The sequence below is a fragment of the Silene latifolia genome, chromosome 4 (assembly GCF_048544455.1).
Source record: "Silene latifolia isolate original U9 population chromosome 4, ASM4854445v1, whole genome shotgun sequence".
Taxonomy (NCBI): domain Eukaryota; kingdom Viridiplantae; phylum Streptophyta; class Magnoliopsida; order Caryophyllales; family Caryophyllaceae; genus Silene; species Silene latifolia.
In genome coordinates this window covers 93,424,116-93,444,693 of record NC_133529.1, presented here as the reverse complement: position 1 = coordinate 93,444,693, position 20,578 = coordinate 93,424,116, and the positions used below count along the sequence as shown (strand labels likewise).

At 43.5% G+C, this 20,578-nt stretch overlaps 1 protein-coding gene across 1 annotated transcript; it reads left to right on the top strand.

Annotated features, from left to right (window-relative positions):
- Positions 1 to 1,963: 1,963 nt before the first annotated feature.
- Positions 1,964 to 2,654, top strand: LOC141651789 (uncharacterized). Its single transcript, XM_074459486.1, has 2 exons — positions 1,964 to 2,302; positions 2,394 to 2,654. The coding sequence occupies exons 1-2, from the start codon at positions 1,964 to 1,966 to the stop codon at positions 2,652 to 2,654; spliced, it is 600 nt and encodes a 199-aa protein (XP_074315587.1).
- The last annotated feature ends 17,924 nt before the right edge of the window (positions 2,655 to 20,578 follow it).

Genomic DNA, 20,578 nt, shown 5'->3' with positions numbered 1-20,578 from the left:
GTCGTTTCTCAGCTGCAGTTATACCCATGGGAGGGTTTTCATCCCTGAAGTCATTCACGAAGTCATCAGCGACTTCACTTTCTCGAGGAGGCATCCTCGTTTCTAGGGTATAAATTCGGCCCTCAATGGTATCAAGGCGATCATACACTTGGTCTTGAGTTACATGGAGACGAGCTAGCGCGGTTAGGATTTGATCATTACTATCTTGGAGTTGATTGAAGTTCACGTCGCTTGTTCCAGGCATCTTGGAAACTGGATAAGAGACCGACGATGAATCAAAACACGATCGACCATTCTAGCACACTTACTAAGAAAGAAATGTTTTGACTCGGGAAGTGGGTCTGTGCCACTTGTGTCAAGTGAGTTTTGAAAAGATGACAAAGTTTGAAAACGTGTGTCCTAGTCAACCATAGTGTAGTTGTAGGAGTGGACTCGAAGTGAGGTTTTGAAATGGGCTTGGGCCCGGAATTTTGACTCGACAAGAGTTTTGACTCGGTTTTACGCTAATCATTGGCTTTTTCGAAATTTACATCTTAAAGGGATTTTGATTTTACAAAAATCGTCATGGTTTCGTTTAGCGATGGTGATCACGTAAGGTACAAACATTTATACAAGCATTATAACGGGATGCTGAGTGCATTTAAAAGGGTTTTGGTTTAAAGGGTGGGTTGCCAAACCGAACAATCAAACCCGAAGTCTGTGGAGAGGCTCGTACCAAACAAGAGTAAGGCCGATTCCTAGTCCATTTCCTCAAGTAGTGAAAGTCCTTGATACAAACAAGAGTAAGTACCATGGTATGGATGACTTCAATCGCTATCCATCCTTAGGCCCAAATAAGAATTAGGACCGTTTAGACGGGACGATTGGTCGAATGGGTTGGGTTGGGCCTAGGAAGGCCGAATGAAACGATCTAGGAAGACCGAGTTATGAAAACCGACAATTGTCTTGTACAAACTATTCCCTAACTTTGTTCAAGTTTCACCCTTTTGGCTACACGTAAGTGTATTATCCCCAGCAGAGTCGCCAAACTATGGACACGGGCCACGGGGGCGCTTGGGAAACAAGCGTTTGCATTTGTGGAGTCGCCACCAATTTATTGTGGAAAATTGGAAACCGTTCGAATACCTCGTGCCATGTCAAGACACAAAGTAGTGACATGAACACCAAGAACTCGTTACCCTTAGCATTCTATGTCTAGAATGACTCTCGTGGATGCCAATGAACACGGATGTTCACAGAGATCTGGAGTAAGGGGTGAGGGTACGTATTAGGAAGCTCTTTTGATCGAACACCTAATCCCGCCCGCCTCGATAGCGGCCTCTACTAATGATTAGGGAAATTATCTATACTCGATATATTGTCGATTATATGCATGCAATGCGACATCCAAGTTTTAATCCTAACATGTGAAGAATTAGACTAAGTCGGTGAACAATTAATTTAACATACAATAAATGTCAAAGTAGGGATTTAGATTCAATTACATGTGAAGGCATACAAATAATGTGATAAAAGGAATACAATAATACAATAATGAAAATTACAATAATTACGTTGGATTAATGATCTATGTCGAAAATACTTTTAAAACGGATAATTTGAGAAAGAAAGAATAAAGGAATAAACGAACAGATTATTAATGATAATACGGACGAAAATTAATTAAATACGTAAACTAATTAAACTAGGTCAAGGCAGAATGGAAGTTCAGAGACAGAAATCAACCTGGAACAGGCGCAGCAGAACTGCACCCTCTGGAAGAGGCGCAGCAGTTGCTGCGTCTGTTCCAAGGCTGAGTTCTGGCTGTGAAGCCGGAACCGCAAATCGTTAATATTCGTGGGTGAATTTAATGATTGATTAATAATATTTACTCGGATGGAAGTGATTTAATACATTATTTACATGTGAATGAGTCATAAAGACGATAAAACATGGATAAAACCGATTAATATGAATTAATTACATGAATGTTTATGGGTGTAGGATGTTTCAAGTGGTTAAAAAATTGAAATGGTTGAAGTATCCTCTGAAGCTGCTGAATAAAGAGAGCTATGGTGATATTGAGAACTCTGCTAAGGTTAGTAAGGTTTTTCTGGAAGATATCCAAAGGCAACTTCATGCTGACCCTACTAATTCTCTTCTTCAGTTGGAGGAAAAGATTGCTTCTCGTTCTTTTAAGGACCTGGATGAGGCTAGGTCTGAGTTTTTGGCTCAAAAAGCTAAAGCTCATTGGTTTCAGAGTGGTGATGATAATACTCAGTTCTTTCATAGTTCTTTAAAAGCCAGGAGAGCTCAGAACAAGGTGTTGCAAATTAAAGACATGAATGGCCATTTATGTTCTGATAATGCTGCAATTGAACATGCTTTTTTAGAATACTATACTGGTTTACTAGGTAGCTCTGATCCTGTCACCAAGGTGTGCTCTGGGGTGGTTCAAAGAGGTGGCTGTTCTGTCTGAGGAGCAGGCCAGGGAGATCATTAAGGAGGTGACTGTGGATGAGATTAAGCAAGCTCTTTTCTCTATCCCCAAGGAGAAAGCCCCAGGCCCTGATGGGTATTCATCCCAATTTTTCAAAGATGCTTTTGAGGTGGTTGGGTCTGATGTTGTGGCTGCTGTTAAGGAGTTCTTTACCTCTGGGAGAATTCTGAAATAGGTTAATGCTACTGTCCTATCTCTTATCCCTAAGAAGAATGCTCCTGAGTCTGTACTTGATTTTCGTCCCATTGCTTGTTGCAATGTAATTTACAAGTGCATTTCTAAGGTGATTTGTTCCAGATTGGCTTCTGTCTTACCCAGTGTGGTTAGTATGAATCAAAGTGCTTTCATACAGGGAAGGGAAATTGTAGATAATATATTCATATGCCAAGATTTGGTGAGGCTCTATAATAGAAAGAACTGTTCTCCAAGGGTGATGATGAAAATAGATTTAAAGAAGGCTTATGACTCCATTGAATGGAGCTTTATTGAAGGAATGCTGATTGCTCTTAATTTTCCCCATAAGATGGTTCAGTGGATAATGCAATGTGTCACTTCTACCTCCTTCTCTTTATCCTTGAATGGTAATCAGTTTGGGTATTTTAAGGGCCTTAGGGGGATTAGGCAAGGGGATCCTATGTCTCCCCTTTTGTTCACTTTGTGTATGGAGTATTTGACTAGGATTTTGGACTTGGTCACTACTTCTAATGATTTTCACTTCCATCCTCAGTGTAAGAGCCTCAAGCTATGTCATCTATGCTTTGCAGATGACTTGCTTTTGTTTTGTAAAGAAGACATTACTTCTGTTAAGGTTTTGATGAGGGGGTTTCTTTCTTTTTCTGAAGCTTCAGGCCTCTGCTTTAATAGAAGTAAATCTGATATTTATATGAATGGGGTGAACCAGGTGGTCAGGGATCAGATTCTACAGTTGTCTGGGTTTCAGCAAGGGGCCTTCCCTTTCAGATATCTAGGCATTCCCATCTCTGATAAAAGACTGTCTAGTGCTGATAGCAATGTTTTGGTGGATAAAATTGTTAAGAAAATTAGAGGCTGGGGCACCAAGAAACTCAGTTATGCAGGTCGTTTAGTTTTGGTAAGACATGTTCTTTCTCAAATGCACTCTTACTGGGCTAGGATTTTCTTACTGCCCAAAGGAGTGATTGCTAGAGTTGAGGCAATTTGTAGGAACTACTTGTGGTCTCATTCTGAGAATTTTGCCAAAGTTCCACTTATTGCTTGGGATCAATGTTGTTTACCTCAAAAATATGGTGGTCTGGGTATCCTTAATGTCTTTGGACTGGAATCTTGCCATGCTTGGTAAGTATGTCTGGTGGGTGGCTCAGAAGAAAGACTCTTTGTGGGTCAAATGGGTGAACCACATTTATATTAAGCATCAAGGTTGGTGGGATTATCAAGCTCCATGTTACTCCAGCTGGTCTTGGCGTCAATTGTGCAAAGTGAAGAGTAGGCTGCTACCTGGTTTTGTTGCTGGTCTCTAGCCTGACTACACAGCTAGGGTTGGATATCAGTGGCTGCTGGGTCAGCATCAGAAGGTTCAGTGGTACTCTTATGTTTGGAATAGGGTGGCTCTCCCTAAAGTAACCTTTGTTAACTGGTTGTTCATCAATCAGCGACTGTTAACAAAGGATAGAATGGGCAGGTTTGGTATTCTGACTGATGGCTTGTGCTTTCTTTGTGGGACTGCTGCTGAGTCTAAAGCTCACCTGTTTTTTGAGTGTGGGTTTACTAGGAGATGTCTGCATCTAGTTCAGATGTGGCTCCCTGCTCCATGGCAACCTAATGTGATAGAGGGGATAATTCAATGGAGATGTAGGTCTTTGTTGAAGAAACAAGTTCTAATGGCAGCAATTGCTGGACTTGTGTATTTGATCTGGGAAAGTAGGAATGTCAGTCGTGTTGAGCAACGAGTAACTAGACCTGATTGCATTCTTAAGAAATTGCAAAGCCTTACAGCTTTAAGGGCGAGAGGTTTTGAACAAATTATGGGTAGTCATAGAGAGCATGATTGGTTTAAGAATCATATTCTAGTTCATTAAGTGTACTAGTCAGATTATGCTTGGTGTTTGTATGGTGATGATAATGTAACTTGCTTAATTATTAATACAATTTTCACATTTCACCTAAAAAAAAAAGGGGTTAATTAACAAATTAATGAACTAAATGAGTTAATTAGGTTAAATATGACAGATTAACGATGGACTAATGATAAATATGATAATAAACAGGTGAAATATATCAAAGGTCGAATTCCAGAAACTCAATATGAATGAATCGAATCTCTACAACCCGGATTGATCTTAATGACGAAAACCCGCAAATATTGGATTATAAGGGATTTAAGTCGGGATTTAATGATGAATTATATACTAACAGTGATTAATAATATGTTAAATTATTATGTGAACGAAACAAGAGCAAACAATGGCGAAAGAAAACAAAGAAACGAAACTAACAGAGGACGAAGGAAGAAGAAGAGAAGCAGGAACGGCGGCAACCTCAGGAAGAGGCGCAGCAAGTGCTGCATCCTTTCCAAGAGGCGCAGTAGTTGCTGCGTCCCTTCTCGACGTCTGTCTCCTGTTAATCCGTAATAAGGGTTTTAAACACGGTTTTACAAATCGGTTTTAGAAGTACTTTCGACATAAACCTTACATTAATGATTACAAAAAAAGTAAATAACAATAATAAAAGAGAGATTTACACCCTCAGACTTACATGTTTGATGAAACGAGATGAACTAAGTTTATGTTTTAGTGATTCTCGACTCGAATGTAACGAAAGGTGCCCTCGTAAGAGGAAAACGAATAGATTAATTAAAGTTGATTATGTGGAGTTGGTCAAATTGGTCGGTCATGCAAAACGAGGCTGGTACTCAGAAAGATCCGAGCTTACGTGGTCGAAAGTTCAAGCACGTAGACGCCAAAAAGTAAGAACGTGGTCTAGAATGCAAAGGGAGAAGAGAAGGGCGGACACTCGCGTGAGAAATATGAGGAGCGAAGGCTCCTATTTATACTAATCACACGGAGGAATTAGGGTTTTCGGAGAAACTTTGGAAGTGAATCTCGAAAAGATATGAAAAGATACGAAAAATACGCAGAAAAGGACTTGGGAAGAGGCGCAGCAGTCACTGCGTCCCTTGGAAGAGGCGCAGCACCTGCTGCGTCTGTTCCCAAGTGGTTTCCTCCTGCGGAAGAAAGATTTTCGTGTTTAATTTATGGAATAACGGATTAATCTTATTTTCCTTAATATTTTGTATGAATATTACGGGAAATTCTTTACCAAAGATTAAAAGGTTGTGAAATATGGAATAGAAATATCCGGAACATTCCAGAACATTCTGACTCGGGATTTTAGTGGTTATCAGAAAATGAAGGCGGTTTTAGGCCCGGACTCCAAATGTACTCTAATTACTGTCAAAACGACCGTATCGGCGCGTAGATGACACTTAAGAGGTAGACACAAGTGTTTGAGCAATCACTTGACAATAAACTTACGAACTGTCACAAATCGTTCCGCGTACCAAACATGCGGCCCAATCATCACCGGGTGGTTTGCGGGAGGTGCAGAAATGAGGTATCTACAGAACGTTGTACTCATCTTTAAGGTCGTACACATCAATTCCTGTAATTCTTGCCAAAACTTCGATATAAACCTCGCATCTCGATCTGACACTATATCCTTGGGTATACCATGTAACCGGACTACATGTTTCCTGTAACTCAAGGCTAGCTGTATCTTAGTCCAGGTATCCTTCATAGGAACGAAGTGAGCTGACTTTGTTAACCGGTCGACGATCACCCAAATCATATTGTTACCTTGCTGTGTTCTTGGTAACCCCACGATGAAGTCCATAGATATGGACTCCCACTTCCACTCAGGTACCTCAAGTGATTGGATCTTACCATGTGGTCTCCGCTGCTCACCCTTGACCCTCTGGCAGGTCAAACATCTAGCCACGAACTCAGCCACATCTCTCTTCATATTAGGCCACCAAAAGGTCTTCTTGAGGTCCTTATAAAGTTTGTCACCTCCTGGGTGAACAGAATAAGGAGTGCAATGAGCCTCTGTCATGATAAATCTCCTCAAGTCTGCATCATCAGGAACACACCATCGCCCATCAAAACGAACACTCTCATCTGTGTGGATAGAAAACCTTGAAACCGTGCCACTCTCCACCCTAGACTTCCATTCTTGGATCTTAGGATCAAGCTCTTGTTTTCTCTTGATATTCTCATACAAATCCGGCTCGATCGTCAAATCCCCGACGGTATCCCCTTTCTGAATCATATGGATCCCCATCCTGGACATCTCATCTCTCATCTTCAGCAAAGACATAGCTGTACACAGCGAATGTACACTCTTTCTGCTCAAAGCATCTGCAACCACGTTAGCCTTACCCTCGTGATAGATGATCTCCATGTCATAGTCCCCGATCAGCTCCATCCATCGTCTCTGTCGCATGTTAAGGTCTCTCTGAGTGTAGATATATTTCAGACTCTTATGATTTGAAAACACCTTAAAGGTTGCCACGTAAAGATAATGCCTCCAAATCTTAAGAGCAAAGACAACTGCGCCCGGTTCCAAATCATGAGTTGGGTAGTTCTCCTCATATGGCTTCAGTTGCCTCAACGCATAAGCTATAACCTTCCCATTCTGCATCAGAACACAACTCAACCCAATCTTTGAAGCATCCGTGTATACTTCAAAGTTCTCACAACCCTCTGGTAAAGCTAAGATAGGAGTTGTGGCCAAACGCTCCTTTAAGGTCTGGAACGCCGTCTCACAACTCTCATCCCATCGAAAACTGGTGTCTTTCCTCATCAAGGCTGTCATAGGTCGAGCTATCGTAGAAAAGTCCTTCACGAACCTCATGTAGTAACCATCTAGACCCAAGAAACTCCGAATCTCAGCAACATTCTTCGGTGATTCCCACTTGGTCACAGCCTCAATCTTGCTAGGATCCACGGACACACCCTTTTTGGATATCACATGACCCAGAAAAGCCACCTCCTCTAACCAGAACTCACACTTGGATAGCTTGGCATAAAGTTGATTGTCTCGCAAGGTTTGCAAAACTAGCCTCAAGTGCTCCTCATGCTCTTCCTTAGTATTAGAGTAGACTAAGATGTCATCAATGAAGACAACCACAAAACTTGTCCAAGAATGGAGTAAAGACTCGGTTCATCAGATCCATGAAAGTTGTTGGTGCATTCGTCAAACCAAAAGGCATCGTCACTACGTACTCATTGTGACCATAATGGGACCAGAAAGCTGTCTTAAGAATATCCTCATCAGCTATCCTCAACTGGTGATAACCTGACCTCAGATCGATCTTAGAGAACACCCCTGCGCCACTTAGATGGTCAAACAGATCATCAATCCTAGGCAATGGATACTTGTTCTTCACCGTGACACGGTTGAGCTCCCTATAGTCGATGCATAGCCTCATGCTCCCATATTTCTTCTTGACAAACAACACTGGTGCTCCCCATGGTGACATACTAGGCCGGATATACCCCTTGTTTAAAAGATCATGTAACTGTTTCTTCAGTTCTTCCAGTTCTTTAGGTGCCATACGGTATGGTGCTTTAGATATAGGACCCGTTCCCGGTTTAAGCTCCACATTGAAGTCGATATCCCTCTTTGGGGGTAACCCCGGTATCTCATCTGGAAAGACATCACTAAATTCTACCACCACATGTATATCCGAAGCTATTAGCTGTTCCACACGTCGATCTCTCACTTGGCAAAGAATCAAGGGACACTTTTTCCTCAAACATGACTTTAAAGGCATTACCGCGATGAACTTACACTTAAGTCTCACAACAAATCCCTTATAAGACACCCTTTACCCTTAGGCCCCTTTAAAGACACTTTCTTTTGTCGACAATTTATCTTGGTATCATCCTTACCCAACCAATCCATCTCGACTATGACCTCAAACCCATCCATAGGGAACTCTAGCAAGTTGACCGGTAAGTCTACCCCTCCAACCAACATGGACACATCCCTATACAACTTTACTCATGAGACCGACTCCCCAGAAGGTATAAACACATCATCTTTTACAAGCTCAAACTTCCCCAAACCCATAGACAAAGCATGGCCTCTAGACACAAAAGAGTGTGTTGCCCCAGAGTCAAACAAAACAAAAGACGGTATATTATGAATAAGAAAGGTACCGGTAACTACATGAGCGTCATTCTCAGCTTCCTGCTTGCCCACCATGAAGAGCTTCCCGCTGCTTTTCTGACCTCCACCCTGGACCGAGGTGTTAGAAGTACTTGGCTTAGCTGCCGAGTTTTGAGTCACACTATTGTTCGGGCGCTGGGACGATCCTCCGCTGTTGCAGTTAAAACCGCCATTGTTATTCTGCCCTCCACGGTTACCCCATGACCCAGATGGCCTGTTGCTAGCAAAACTCTGACTCGGACCCTGTGAGAAACTTCCTTGATAAGCCCCTGAGGCTCCTCCAGCTCGGGCACTAGTACAGTCATACCTCTTGTGGCCTATGCCACCACAGTTGAAATAGGTAAGGTTGGAGTTGTCACTAACACTCCGTCCACCACCCCTACCCCATGCTCGCGACCCTCCAGAGAACCCAGCTCCTCCTGAAAAAGCCCTTGACTGACCAAAGTTGCGCTTCTTATTACCCGACTGGTTGCTACTCCCACTCTCTGCTTTACTCTTCTCAGCAGCGGTTCTCTCCGTAGCGTCCTTGGAGAGATCCACCAACCTTTCTGCATGTCCAGCCCTCAAGTACACATCTTTCGGATCGGTGATAACCCCAGCTGGTAACCGGTTCATGATCTTGGGTGCCAACCCCCTTTCAAAACGAAGAGCCAAACCCCTTTGCTCCAACTACATGTCTTCCGCATAGCGAGATAACTCGGAGAACAGGTGATAGTACTCGGTGACCGTCATGTCATCAGTCATGGTAAAGGAATCGAACTCGGATCTCATCTTGTGACGGATGTGTTCCGGCACAAACTGTTCCCTCATAGCGCTCTTCAATCTCGACCACGATATAGCACCGAGTCCCTCACCCTGGTACTAAGCTCTGGCGTCTTCCTTGACATTATGCCACCACACCGCAGCCTCACCCCTCGGGTAGTACAGTACCTGCTCAACAGCTAACTCTGGCGGACACTTCACCACTTCAAGGAGACTCTTCATCTCACGGTGCCAGTTATCGAGCAGCTTTGGTTCCCCGACGCCCTCATAAGTTGATGGGTTGAAACGGGCGATGATAATGCTCAGGTGGGTAGCATCCACCGGTTTCTCAGCCCCCTTACCCACATTCTTAAGAGCTTCAAAGAGTGCATCCTGCTGCTCAATCATACGAGCTACTCCATCCGTGGACATCTTTGTTGCTTGGATATACGCGGCTGACCTCTTTGGCAGCATTTTGAGCTGATAAGAAGCAAGGAAACGTAAGCACAAAAGCCTACGGCTCAAAATAAACATAACCCTCCGCCAAAGAAGCACTCGGCCGAGTATGATGACATACTCGGTCGAGTATGGACTACTCGGTCGAGTTTTCCACTCCAGAAGCCATCGTCAAAAACCCAGAAAACATACTCGGTCAAGTATGACTGATACTCGGTCGAGTATGCTCCACTCGGTCGAGTATGCTCAATACTCGGTCGAGCTGACACAACCAGTAGCTACTGCTACGCATACCCCAAACAACACTCGGTCGAGTGCTTGGTTACTCGGCTGAGTACCCCATAATCGGTCGAGTACCTGCCCTGCTCGGCCGAGTCATGACAAAACGAGTTACTATTAACATAAGTTTACTTTATACATACATTTCTACCAAGATATTTATATACGATATGTCACTACCCTTTGAAAGCCACATAATAAACACTTAACATGCCAACATATTCCATGCTCAAAATCTAATTTCGATAAATTTTCATGTATCTTCCACAAGCTATCATGTCTCACTTCCTTCACCATTTCATTCAATCATGCACAAGATTCATGCCACACGTACTACACACACATGACTTGACACACAACAGCCCTCCCTCCCCATATGACCGGCTTGAGTTCGTAAGGGCCATAATGCGACTTCAGGACGTCTCCCAAGTCTTTGTGGTAGCTTCAAACAACTCTCCCCGGGTTCATTTTATTTAGACTCCCTAAGTTCATTGGGTTCATTAGTTTTAGGTGCCAGAATCGTCTCTCTGATACCACTTTGTAACACCCCCTCAAACCAAGGTACCTTACCAAGGACTACCCTAGCATGAAAGACTGCTACCATCTCGGTTGCCCAAGGTTAGTAGATCAAAGTTAACAATCCAAAACACATTTATTAAAGTGCAACTGAGTTTAACGATTACATGTTTTCAAAAACCAAACCAAAGTACAACCGTGAAATGTCTAGAAACTACAAAGAATGCAAGCTAAGTCTCTTGTCGGCGGAAGCTAGACTCGAGTGCTGACTCCCCATAACTGTCCCATAGCTAAAGAACGGCATCACCTGTCACAATCTGCTCACCATCCCCGAATGGATCACCACATATTTTATAAAAACAACCACGGGGTCAGTTACTGAATAATCAAGGTAAGACAAGTATAAAAGGCAACCAACTGATCATCATCCTCCTCTGGTCTCCCGATCTCACACAGTAACCGACTACACACCGAGGTGTGTAGCTGTAATACTCCGTATTTATAAGTCTTGGGGTACTCTATCGAGTAGGTCTTACTCTGTCGAGTAAGGGTAAGTTGCGTTTTGGAAAAGTTTCTGACCTGTTGGGTACTCGATCGAGTAGCTGGGGTACTCGATCGAGTAGGGGGTACTCGATCGAGTATCCTTGGGTACTCGATCGAGTAGCCGGTTTTACGGGAAGTTTTCTCAGGTTTTGTTAATTATGCGATTAAGGTATATAAGCTTTGTCGTCATTATTCTAAATCACTTTTGCAAAACCTAAATTACTGTTTAAGAGAGAAAGCAAACAAGTTCATCTTCTTAATCGCATTCTTAGCAATTCCCGGAGTTCGGACGGTCAGTTCTTGTCGTTGTTTATACCGTTGAGTTCCTTGCGTCGAGGGTAAGATCTATGTACCCTTTTTATTGTCTTTCCTTTGAATTGGTTAAACCCTAATTTAGAGATTTGGGGGTTTATGTGTAGTATGTGATTTGGTAGTCTTTATGTGTTGTATGATAGGAGGAGGGTTCATAGAGGAAGCCTTTTGATTCAGCAGTAGAGACCGTCTGATTGTGTGCTTACCAAGTAGGATTTCCTACTCAGTATTAGTCCCATAATGGGATATTGGTTGATGTATTGTGTTTGGTTGTTTGATATAATAATTGTATTGTGATTGTGGTTGTGATCGTTCTTGATGGTTCGCGAGGCGTGGCCTCGGCTGAGTGGGGTCACTTACGGGAGTGGCTTCACGACCTAGTTTCGCCTTCTGTGGAACCCGCCACAGAAGGGATGTGCACATTAATGGACAGGGTTATCGCTCACTATGTGGAGCGCGGATTTGGTGCGTACGGCTGCGGTCCCCCACTGGCAGGGCTGGTCCACTGGACAGTCAGTGATTGAGATGATTGGATTTGGCGTGATTGTGTGTGTGTGACAGCTAAGCTGTCTGTTTATCTTATTGTTGGTATATATCGAATTGTGTGATTAGTACTGACCCCGGTGTTGTTTTGTAAACCTACGGTGATCCATTCGGGGATGGTGAGCAGATATTGAGCAGGTATTGAGATGAGTACTGGGATAGCTGGGATGGCCACGACATGATGATAGGAGTCTTCCGCTGTAGCTTACTAGTTATTTACATTTCAGTTAGAACAGTCAGTTTGAGAACATGTATTGTACTTTCAGTTTGGTTTTGAGGATTGTACTTCTTCGCTAAGTATTTATAATTAAACGTTGTTTCTTCATTGTTTATTTGATTATCATACCTCGGGCAACCGAGATGGTAATGTCTTCATACCTGAGTGGTCCTGGTAAGGGACTTGGAGTATGGGGGTGTTACAGTAGCCCTGCCAGATTACCCATCGCAACAGGTAATCCTCGCCGCCAGTGGGGGACCGCAGCCAATCCCCACCTAAGCCCCGCTCATCAACGACCGATATCCCTATCCCTTAATGTGCACATCCCCTCCCGTGGCGGGTTCCACGGAGGGCGAACTAGGGTGTGAAGCCACTTCCGCAAGTGACTCCACCACAATCATCACAACACCAACACCAACACCACACCAACACTCCAACAATGATCAGAAGACAAACAATCGTACGCAATACAACATAATCTCAAACCAATTAAACATGAACTGAGTAGGGAAACCCTACCTGAGCACAACTACAAGAGATACAAGCAAGGCAATCTAGAACGACTCCTCTACGAAGTCCCCACCTAACACAATCACATAAACAACAATCACCATATGCAAAATCGTGGGAGTCCTTACTGATTTTAACATCAGTATGGACAAGTTACCCGTGGGAGTCCTTACTGATGTTAAGGAAGCTTATGAGAGGGCTGGGAGAGCTGAGAGGTTGGTGGAGATGGCTCAGGAGAGGTTAGGTGGTGAGAAGAGGAAGTCTGAGAGCGAGGGTGGTGGCCAATCTAATCCCAAGAAAGGCAACCACAATCAGTCTAAGGGATTTTCTTCTGGGTCCTGGTTCGATCTTTGGGGCTTCCTTTGGGCGTGGCCGTGGAAGTGTGAGTAATAGTTGGGGAGTGACCTGCTATAGCTGTGGTGGTGTAGGCCACAAGAGACATGAGTGCACAAGTGCACCGGATCCTTCCGAGAGACTCGCACGAGCTTCGCGAGCAACGACCGGCCGGATCATGGCCAAACCGGGAGGTCGAGTTACAGTGGAGGCAACCGCAACGGCGGTAATTCTTATCAGAAACCACCAACGAACAACAACAACAATCAAGGGTCGGGTGCTAAGCCGACCACATCAGCCAGTACTGTCCAGGGAGGTGGGCAGAAGACCAGTGGCAAGTTATTCATGATGGAGAAGAAAGCAGCTGAGGAAGATGCGCACGTTATCACCGGTACATTCCTTGTTAATGGTATTCCTACCTTTGTTTTGTTTGATTCGGGGGCTTCTCAGTCGTTTGTGTCTTCGAGTCATGTTAAACAGTTGGGTTTGAGAGTATATGAGTCTGTTAGTGAGCAAGTTTTCATACCTTCGGGTGAGTCTGTATCTTGTGGGAGATTGTTTAGAGATGTATCTATGATAGTGGGGCAAGTTGATCTACCTGTAGACTTGCTGGAGTTTCCTTTTGACGGTTTTGATATGATAGTCGGGATGGATTGGTTAGGAAAGTATAAAGCTAAGATAGACTGTCATCAAAAGAAAGTGTCTTTAAGAGGTCCTAAGGGTGTTAGTGTGTCTTATCGTGGGTTTCTAGTCAAACCCAAAGTTAAGTTGATTGCAGCTGTCACCTTGAAGTCTTATCTGAGGAAGGGATGTCCTTTGATCTTGTGCCATGTGAGAGATGACCGAGTAGAGAGTCCGACAATTGATGAGATACAGGTGGTGGGAGAGTTTGCAGATGTTTTTCCAGAGGAGATTCCGGGGTTGCCACCGAAGAGGGAGATAGATTTCACCGTTGAGTTGAAGCCAGGGACGGGGCCGATCTCTAAGGCACCGTACCGTATGGGTCCTAAGGAGATGGAGGAGCTTAGGAAGCAGTTGGATGATTTGATAGAGAAGGGATACATTAGACCAAGGGTATCGCCGTGGGGAGCACCAGTTCTTTTCGTAAAGAAGAAAGATGGGAGTTTGAGGTTGTGCATAGATTACAGGGAGCTGAACCGAGTGACGATAAAGATTAAGTATCCTTTGCCAAGGATAGATGACCTGTTTGATCAGTTGAGTGGTGCAACAGTCTTTTCTAAGATTGATTTGAGGTCGGGGTACCATCAGGTGAAGATTAGAGAGGTGGACATACCAAAGACAGCTTTCACGTCGAGGTATGGCCATTATGAGTATGTGGTGATGCCATTTGGGTTGTCTAATGCACCGGCAGTGTTTATGGATTTGATGAATAGAATCTTCAGACAGTTCTTGGACCAGTTTGTAGTGGTATTTATCGATGACATCTTAGTCTACTCTAAGACTAAGGAAGAGCATGAGGAGCATCTGAGGATCGTGTTGCAAACTTTGAGGGATCATGAGTTGTATGCTAAGCTATCCAAGTGCGAGTTCTGGTTAGAGAAAGTTGCTTTTCTGGGGCATGTAATCTCTAAAGATGGGGTAGCTGTGGATCCGGCGAAGATAGAGGCAGTGACAAAGTGGGAAGCACCAAAGAATGTTGCCGAGGTTAGGAGTTTCTTGGGTTTAGCTGGATACTACAGACGGTTCGTGAAGGATTTCTCCAAGATAGCTAGACCTATAACAGCGTTGATGAGGAAAGAGAACAGGTTTCGTTGGGATGAGAGTTGTGAGACGGCGTTCCAAACATTAAAGGAGCGCTTGACCACAGCTCCTGTCTTAGCATTGCCTGAAGGGACCGAGAACTTTGAGGTTTATACAGATGCCTGAAAGAATGGGTTGGGATGTGTGTTGATGCAGAATGGTAAAGTGATTGCCTATGCTTCTAGGCAATTGAAGCCTTATGAGGAGAACTACCCTACTCATGATCTGGAGTTGGGTGCAGTGGTGTTTGCTCTCAAGATTTGGAGACATTACCTTTATGGAGCGATCTTTAAGGTATTTTCTGATCACAAGAGTCTCAAGTACATCTTCACGCAGAAGGAGTTGAACATGAGACAGAGGAGGTGGATGGAGCTGGTTGGCGATTATGACATGGAAATCATCTACCATGAAGGGAAGGCCAATGTTGTTGCTGATGCTTTGAGTAGGAAGAGTGTACATTCTCTGTGTACAGCTCTATCCTTGATGAGGCTGAGGGATGAGGTAGCGAGCTTTGGGATACATATGATGCAGAAAGGAGATGCCATGGGTGATATGACAGTACAGCTTGAGTTTTGTGATGATATTCGAGGTAAGTAGGCTTTGGATCCTAAGATAGTTGAGTGGAGAGCTGGAGTAGAGAAAAGGACAGTGTCCCGCTTTTCTATTCATACAGATGGTAGTTTGCGGTTTGATGGTAGGTGGTGTGTTCCTGATGATGAGGAGTTGAAAAAGACTATCATGACAGAGGCGCATTGCACACCATATTCAGTTCATCCAGGTGGAGACAAGCTATACAAGGATTTGAAGAAAACGTTTTGGTGGCCTAGGATGAAGAAAGAGACAGCTGAGTTTGTGTCCCGTTGTTTGACATGCCAGAGAGTTAAAGGGGAACAGCGACGACCACAAGGTAAGATTCAGTCTTTAGAGGTACCTGAGTGGAAGTGGGAATCCATTTCCATGGACTTCATTGTGGGTTTACCAAAGAGTCAACAAGGTAACAACATGATTTGGGTAATAGTGGATCGACTGACCAAGTCAGCTCACTTTGTTCCAATGAAAGATACATGGACTAAGGCACAATTGGCTATGGCCTATCGAAAGAACGTGCTTAAGTTACATGGAGTCCCTAAGGACATAGTGTCCGCGAGATGCGAGGTTTATATCGAGGTTTTGGAAGGAGTTGCGGGAATCGTTGGGAACAACTTTGAAGATGAGTACAAAGATTTCATCCTGCGCGACAGACGGCAGACGAGAGAACAATCAAGACTCTTGAGGATATGTTGCGAGCTTGTGTGATGGATTTTGGTGGTAGCTGGGAGCAGAGGTTGGATTTGATAGAATTTTCTTACAATAACAGCTATCACACTAGTATTGGTATGGCACCGTTTGAGGTTTTGTATGGGAGAAGATGTAGGAGTCCAATCTGTTGGGACGATAGTGCTTGGCAAAGATGGTTTTGGGACCAGAGATGGTGCATGAGATGGTGGAACAGATTAAGATGATCAGAGAACGGATGAGAGCAGTTCAGGATCGACAAAAGAGTTATGCAGATCTACATCGCCGGGATATAGAGTTTCAGGTTGGGGATAAGGTTCTTCTGAAAGTGTCTCCTATGCGTGGGGTTATGAGATTTGGGAAGAAAGGCAAGCTGAGTCAGAAGTTCATCGGTCCTTATGAGATCTTAGAGCGAGTTGGAGAGGTTGCTTATCGTCTGGCTTTACCTGCTGCGTTAGAGAGAGTACATAATGTGTTTCACGTATCGCAGCTGCGGAAGTATGTGAGTGACCCGTCACATGTGTTAGAGGCAGAGAGCTTAGAGCTAGATGAGTCCTTATGATATCTTGAGGTGCCTAAGCAGATTCTGGACCGAAAGGTTAGAAAGACTAGGAGTGGTGAGACAGTTCTGCTCAAGATCCTTTGGTCTAACCACGAGACCGAGGAAGCTACATGGGAGTCAGAGGAGGCTATGAAAGAGCGTTACCCTTTCCTTTTTGATCAGGTATGTATGGTTACGGGGACGTAACCTTGTTTCTTTTAGGGGGGTAGGAGATGATCGCGAATAGTTTTTAAGAGTTTTATACCCCTTTTATATGTTGTGTCGGTATGTTTGTCGGGATGAGTTGGGTTAGTATCATGTTTTATGTTGAATTTTGTTTTGGTTGTTGAGTCGGGAATGTTAGGGGAGTACCTTTGTTTGGTAGTGGTTTGAACTTCGGGGACGAAGTTCCTTTTAAGGAGGGAAGACTGTAATACTCCGTATTTATAAGTCTTGGGGTACTCTATCGAGTAGGCCTTACTCTGTCGAGTAAGGGTAAGTTGCGTTTTGGAAAAGTTTCTGACCTGTTGGGTACTCGATCGAGTAGCTGGGGTACTCGATCGAGTAGGGAGGTACTCAATCGAGTATCCTTGGGTACTCGATCGAGTAGCCGGTTTTACGGGAAGTTTTCTCGGGTTTTGTTAATTATGCGATTAAGGTATATAAGCTTTGTCGTCATTATTCTAAATCACTTTTGCAAAACCTAAATTACTGTTTAAGAGAGAAAGCAAACAAGTTCATCTTCTTAATCGCATTCTTAGCAATTCCCGGAGTTCGGACGGTCAGTTCTTGTCGTTGTTTATACCGTTGAGTTCCTTGCGTCGAGGGTAAGATCTATGTACCCTTTTTATTATCTTTCCTTTGAATTGGTTAAACCCTAATTTAGAGATTTGGGGGTTTATGTGTAGTATGTGATTTGGTAGTCTTTATGTGTTGTATGATAGGAGGAGGGTTCATAGAGGAAGCCTTTTGATTCAGCAGTAGAGACCGTCTGATTGTGTGCTTACCAAGTAGGATTTCCTACTCAGTATTAGTCCCATAATGGGATATTGGTTGATGTATTGTGTTTGGTTGTTTGATATAATAATTGTATTGTGATTGTGGTTGTGATCGTTCTTGATGGTTCGCGAGGCGTGGCCTCGGCTGAGTGGGGTCACTTGCGGGAGTGGCTTCACGCCCTAGTTTCGCCTTCTGTGGAACCCGCCACGGAAGGGATGTGCACATTAATGGACAGGGTTATCGCTCACTATGTGGAGCGGGGATTTGGTGGGTACGGCTGCGGTCCCCCATCGGGGCTGGTCCAAAGGACGATCGATGATTGAGATGATTGGATTTGGCGTGATTGTATGTGTATGACAGCTAAGCTGTCTGTTTATCTTATTGTTGGTATATATCGAATTGTGTGATTAGTACTGACCCCGGTGTTGTTTTGTAAACCTGCGGTGATCCATTCGGGGATGGTGAGCAGATATTGAGCAGGTATTGAGATGAGTACTGGGATAGCTGGGATGGCCACGACATGATGATAGGAGTCTTCCGATGTAGCTTACTAGTTATTTACATTTCAGTTAGAACAGTCAGTTTGAGAACATGTATTGTACTTTCAGTTTGGTTTTGAGGATTGTACTTCTTCGCTAAGTATTTATAATTAAACGTTGTTTCTTCATTGTTTATTTGATTATCATACCTCGGGCAACCGAGATGGTAATGTCTTCATACCTGAGTGGTCCTGGTAAGGCACTTGGAGTATGGGGGTGTTACAGTAGCCCTGCCAGATTACCCATCGCAACAGGTAATCCTCGCCGCCAGTGGGGGACCGCAGCCAATCCCCACCTAAGCCCCGCTCATCAACGACCGATATCCCTATCCCTTAATGTGCACATCCCCTCCCGTGGCGGGTTCCACGGAGGGCGAACTAGGGTGTGAAGCCACTTCCGCAAGTGACTCCACCACAATCATCACAACACCAACACCAACACCACACCAACACTCCAACAATGATCAGAAGACAAACAATCGTACGCAATACAACATAATCTCAAACCAATTAAACATGAACTGAGTAGGGAAACCCTACCTGAGCACAACTACAAGAGATACAAGCAAGGCAATCTAGAACGACTCCTCTACGAAGTCCCCACCTAACACAATCACATAAACAACAATCACCATATGCAAAACCCCCTTTTTCCCAATTCACAATTCAACCAAACCCTAAAAGATTAATCAAAGAATTAGGAGAAACAAGGACTTAACGACGATAGAACAAAAGAGAAGGAACTTGTTAACGATCACACACACTAGGGAGAGATTTGGAGAGAATTAGAGCGTCGTTGTGTGTTTAGGTTTTGTAAAAATGTAATTAGAAACTGACTAACGCGTTTATATAACTCTAATCATCTCCAAATCAAACCGCGAAAATAACACTCGTCAGACCGGATACTCGGTCGAGTATAGAGTATACTCGGCCGAGTACCCTCTACTCGGTCAAGTATTCCACATACTCGGCCGAGTATTCCTGGGTAGTAGCCATTCCAGAATACACGACACCCCTTACTCGACCGAGTAGGCCATACTCGGCCGAGTACCAGCTTAGGAAAACCGTAGTATTACAACGACTCAATAGATTATTGGCCTTGCTTAAGTTGAGTGAGCCTAATAAACATGCCTTTAGTGTAGTCTCTAGGCACAAAATTTTTCTTAAACTTCTTTTTCAGTTTTAACCAAGACTTAATAGGTTCCTTACCATCCCTTCTTCTCTGATTTTTTAGGTTCTCATACCAAAGGGAAGCATAGCCTTTGAGTTTTAAGATTTCAACTTTAAAAGCTTTGTCATCCGAATAACCTTTAAACTCAAAAACTCTTTTAATGGTCCTAAACCAATCTAACAAATCTTCGGGGTTTAAGCTACCATAAAAATCAGGAATTTCTACGTTTAAATATTTGTTGGTGTCTCCTTGAAATGTCTCGGCCATTGAATCCTCCGAATATGAAAATTACTCCCGTTCTTGAACACCTTGACCTCTTCCTCTTCCCATGAGGCCACAGCCTCTACCCCTACCTCGTGGTGGTCTTCCATCTCTTGTTGGTGTTGGAATGTTAGCCATGATAGCAGTGAAAGAATCCAACATTAGGTCGCATTTTTCACAAAGTTGTGTCATTTGGTTTTCAATTCCGGTGAGCCTCTCTTCACTCATGGTTGTTTTATGTGTTTTTGTTGTAGTTGGGATATGATGAACTCACAAGAAAGGCTTTTCCCAAGACTAACACAAGGTAGAACTCGTGTTAAACATGGCTCCTTGATACCACTTTGGAGTGTAAACCTTAGGGGTTGTTGTGTTTTGGACAACAAATAAAACTAGGATTCTCACTTGTTGCTTAGACTCGAAATAGGACTCAAATTATACTCAATTTTGTGACGAAAAAACAGAAGAAACAAGGATTTAAGGGCTATTTTGAAACACAAATTAAGCAAGCTTGATTTGGGAACACAACAAGGACTTAACACCGACCAAATGTGACAAGAACAATGAGAGTAACCAAGGATATGACTTGAGGTAGATCACTAAGCAGGCTCAAGACTCGGAATCTCGTTCAAGATCATTAAGCATGAACTAAATTCCTCCTCAAACACTAAGTAATGAGGGGTTTTTCGCACTAAGTAAGAAGAATGAAGTAGAAAACTCAGTTTTCAAACTCATAATTTTAACTCAACATAATCTGAAATTTACATAAGTTTAGAGCTCTTTATATAGAGGCTCCAATCTAATCCTAACCATACATCCAATATTACATCTAAGGGTCACAAAATGGCTGGAAGAGGACAATAAAAACGGCACAATAAGGCCCTACAAAGCCTTACACA

Excerpts from the sequence above, each read along its gene's own strand:
- LOC141651789 (XM_074459486.1), top strand. The coding sequence starts at position 1,964 with ATGAATGTTTATGGGTGTAGGATGTTTCAAGTGGTTAAAAAATTGAAA. Across the intron at positions 2,303-2,393 it reads CCAGGAGAGCTCAGAACAAG|GTAGCTCTGATCCTGTCACC; the intron begins GTGTTGCAAATT and ends CTGGTTTACTAG.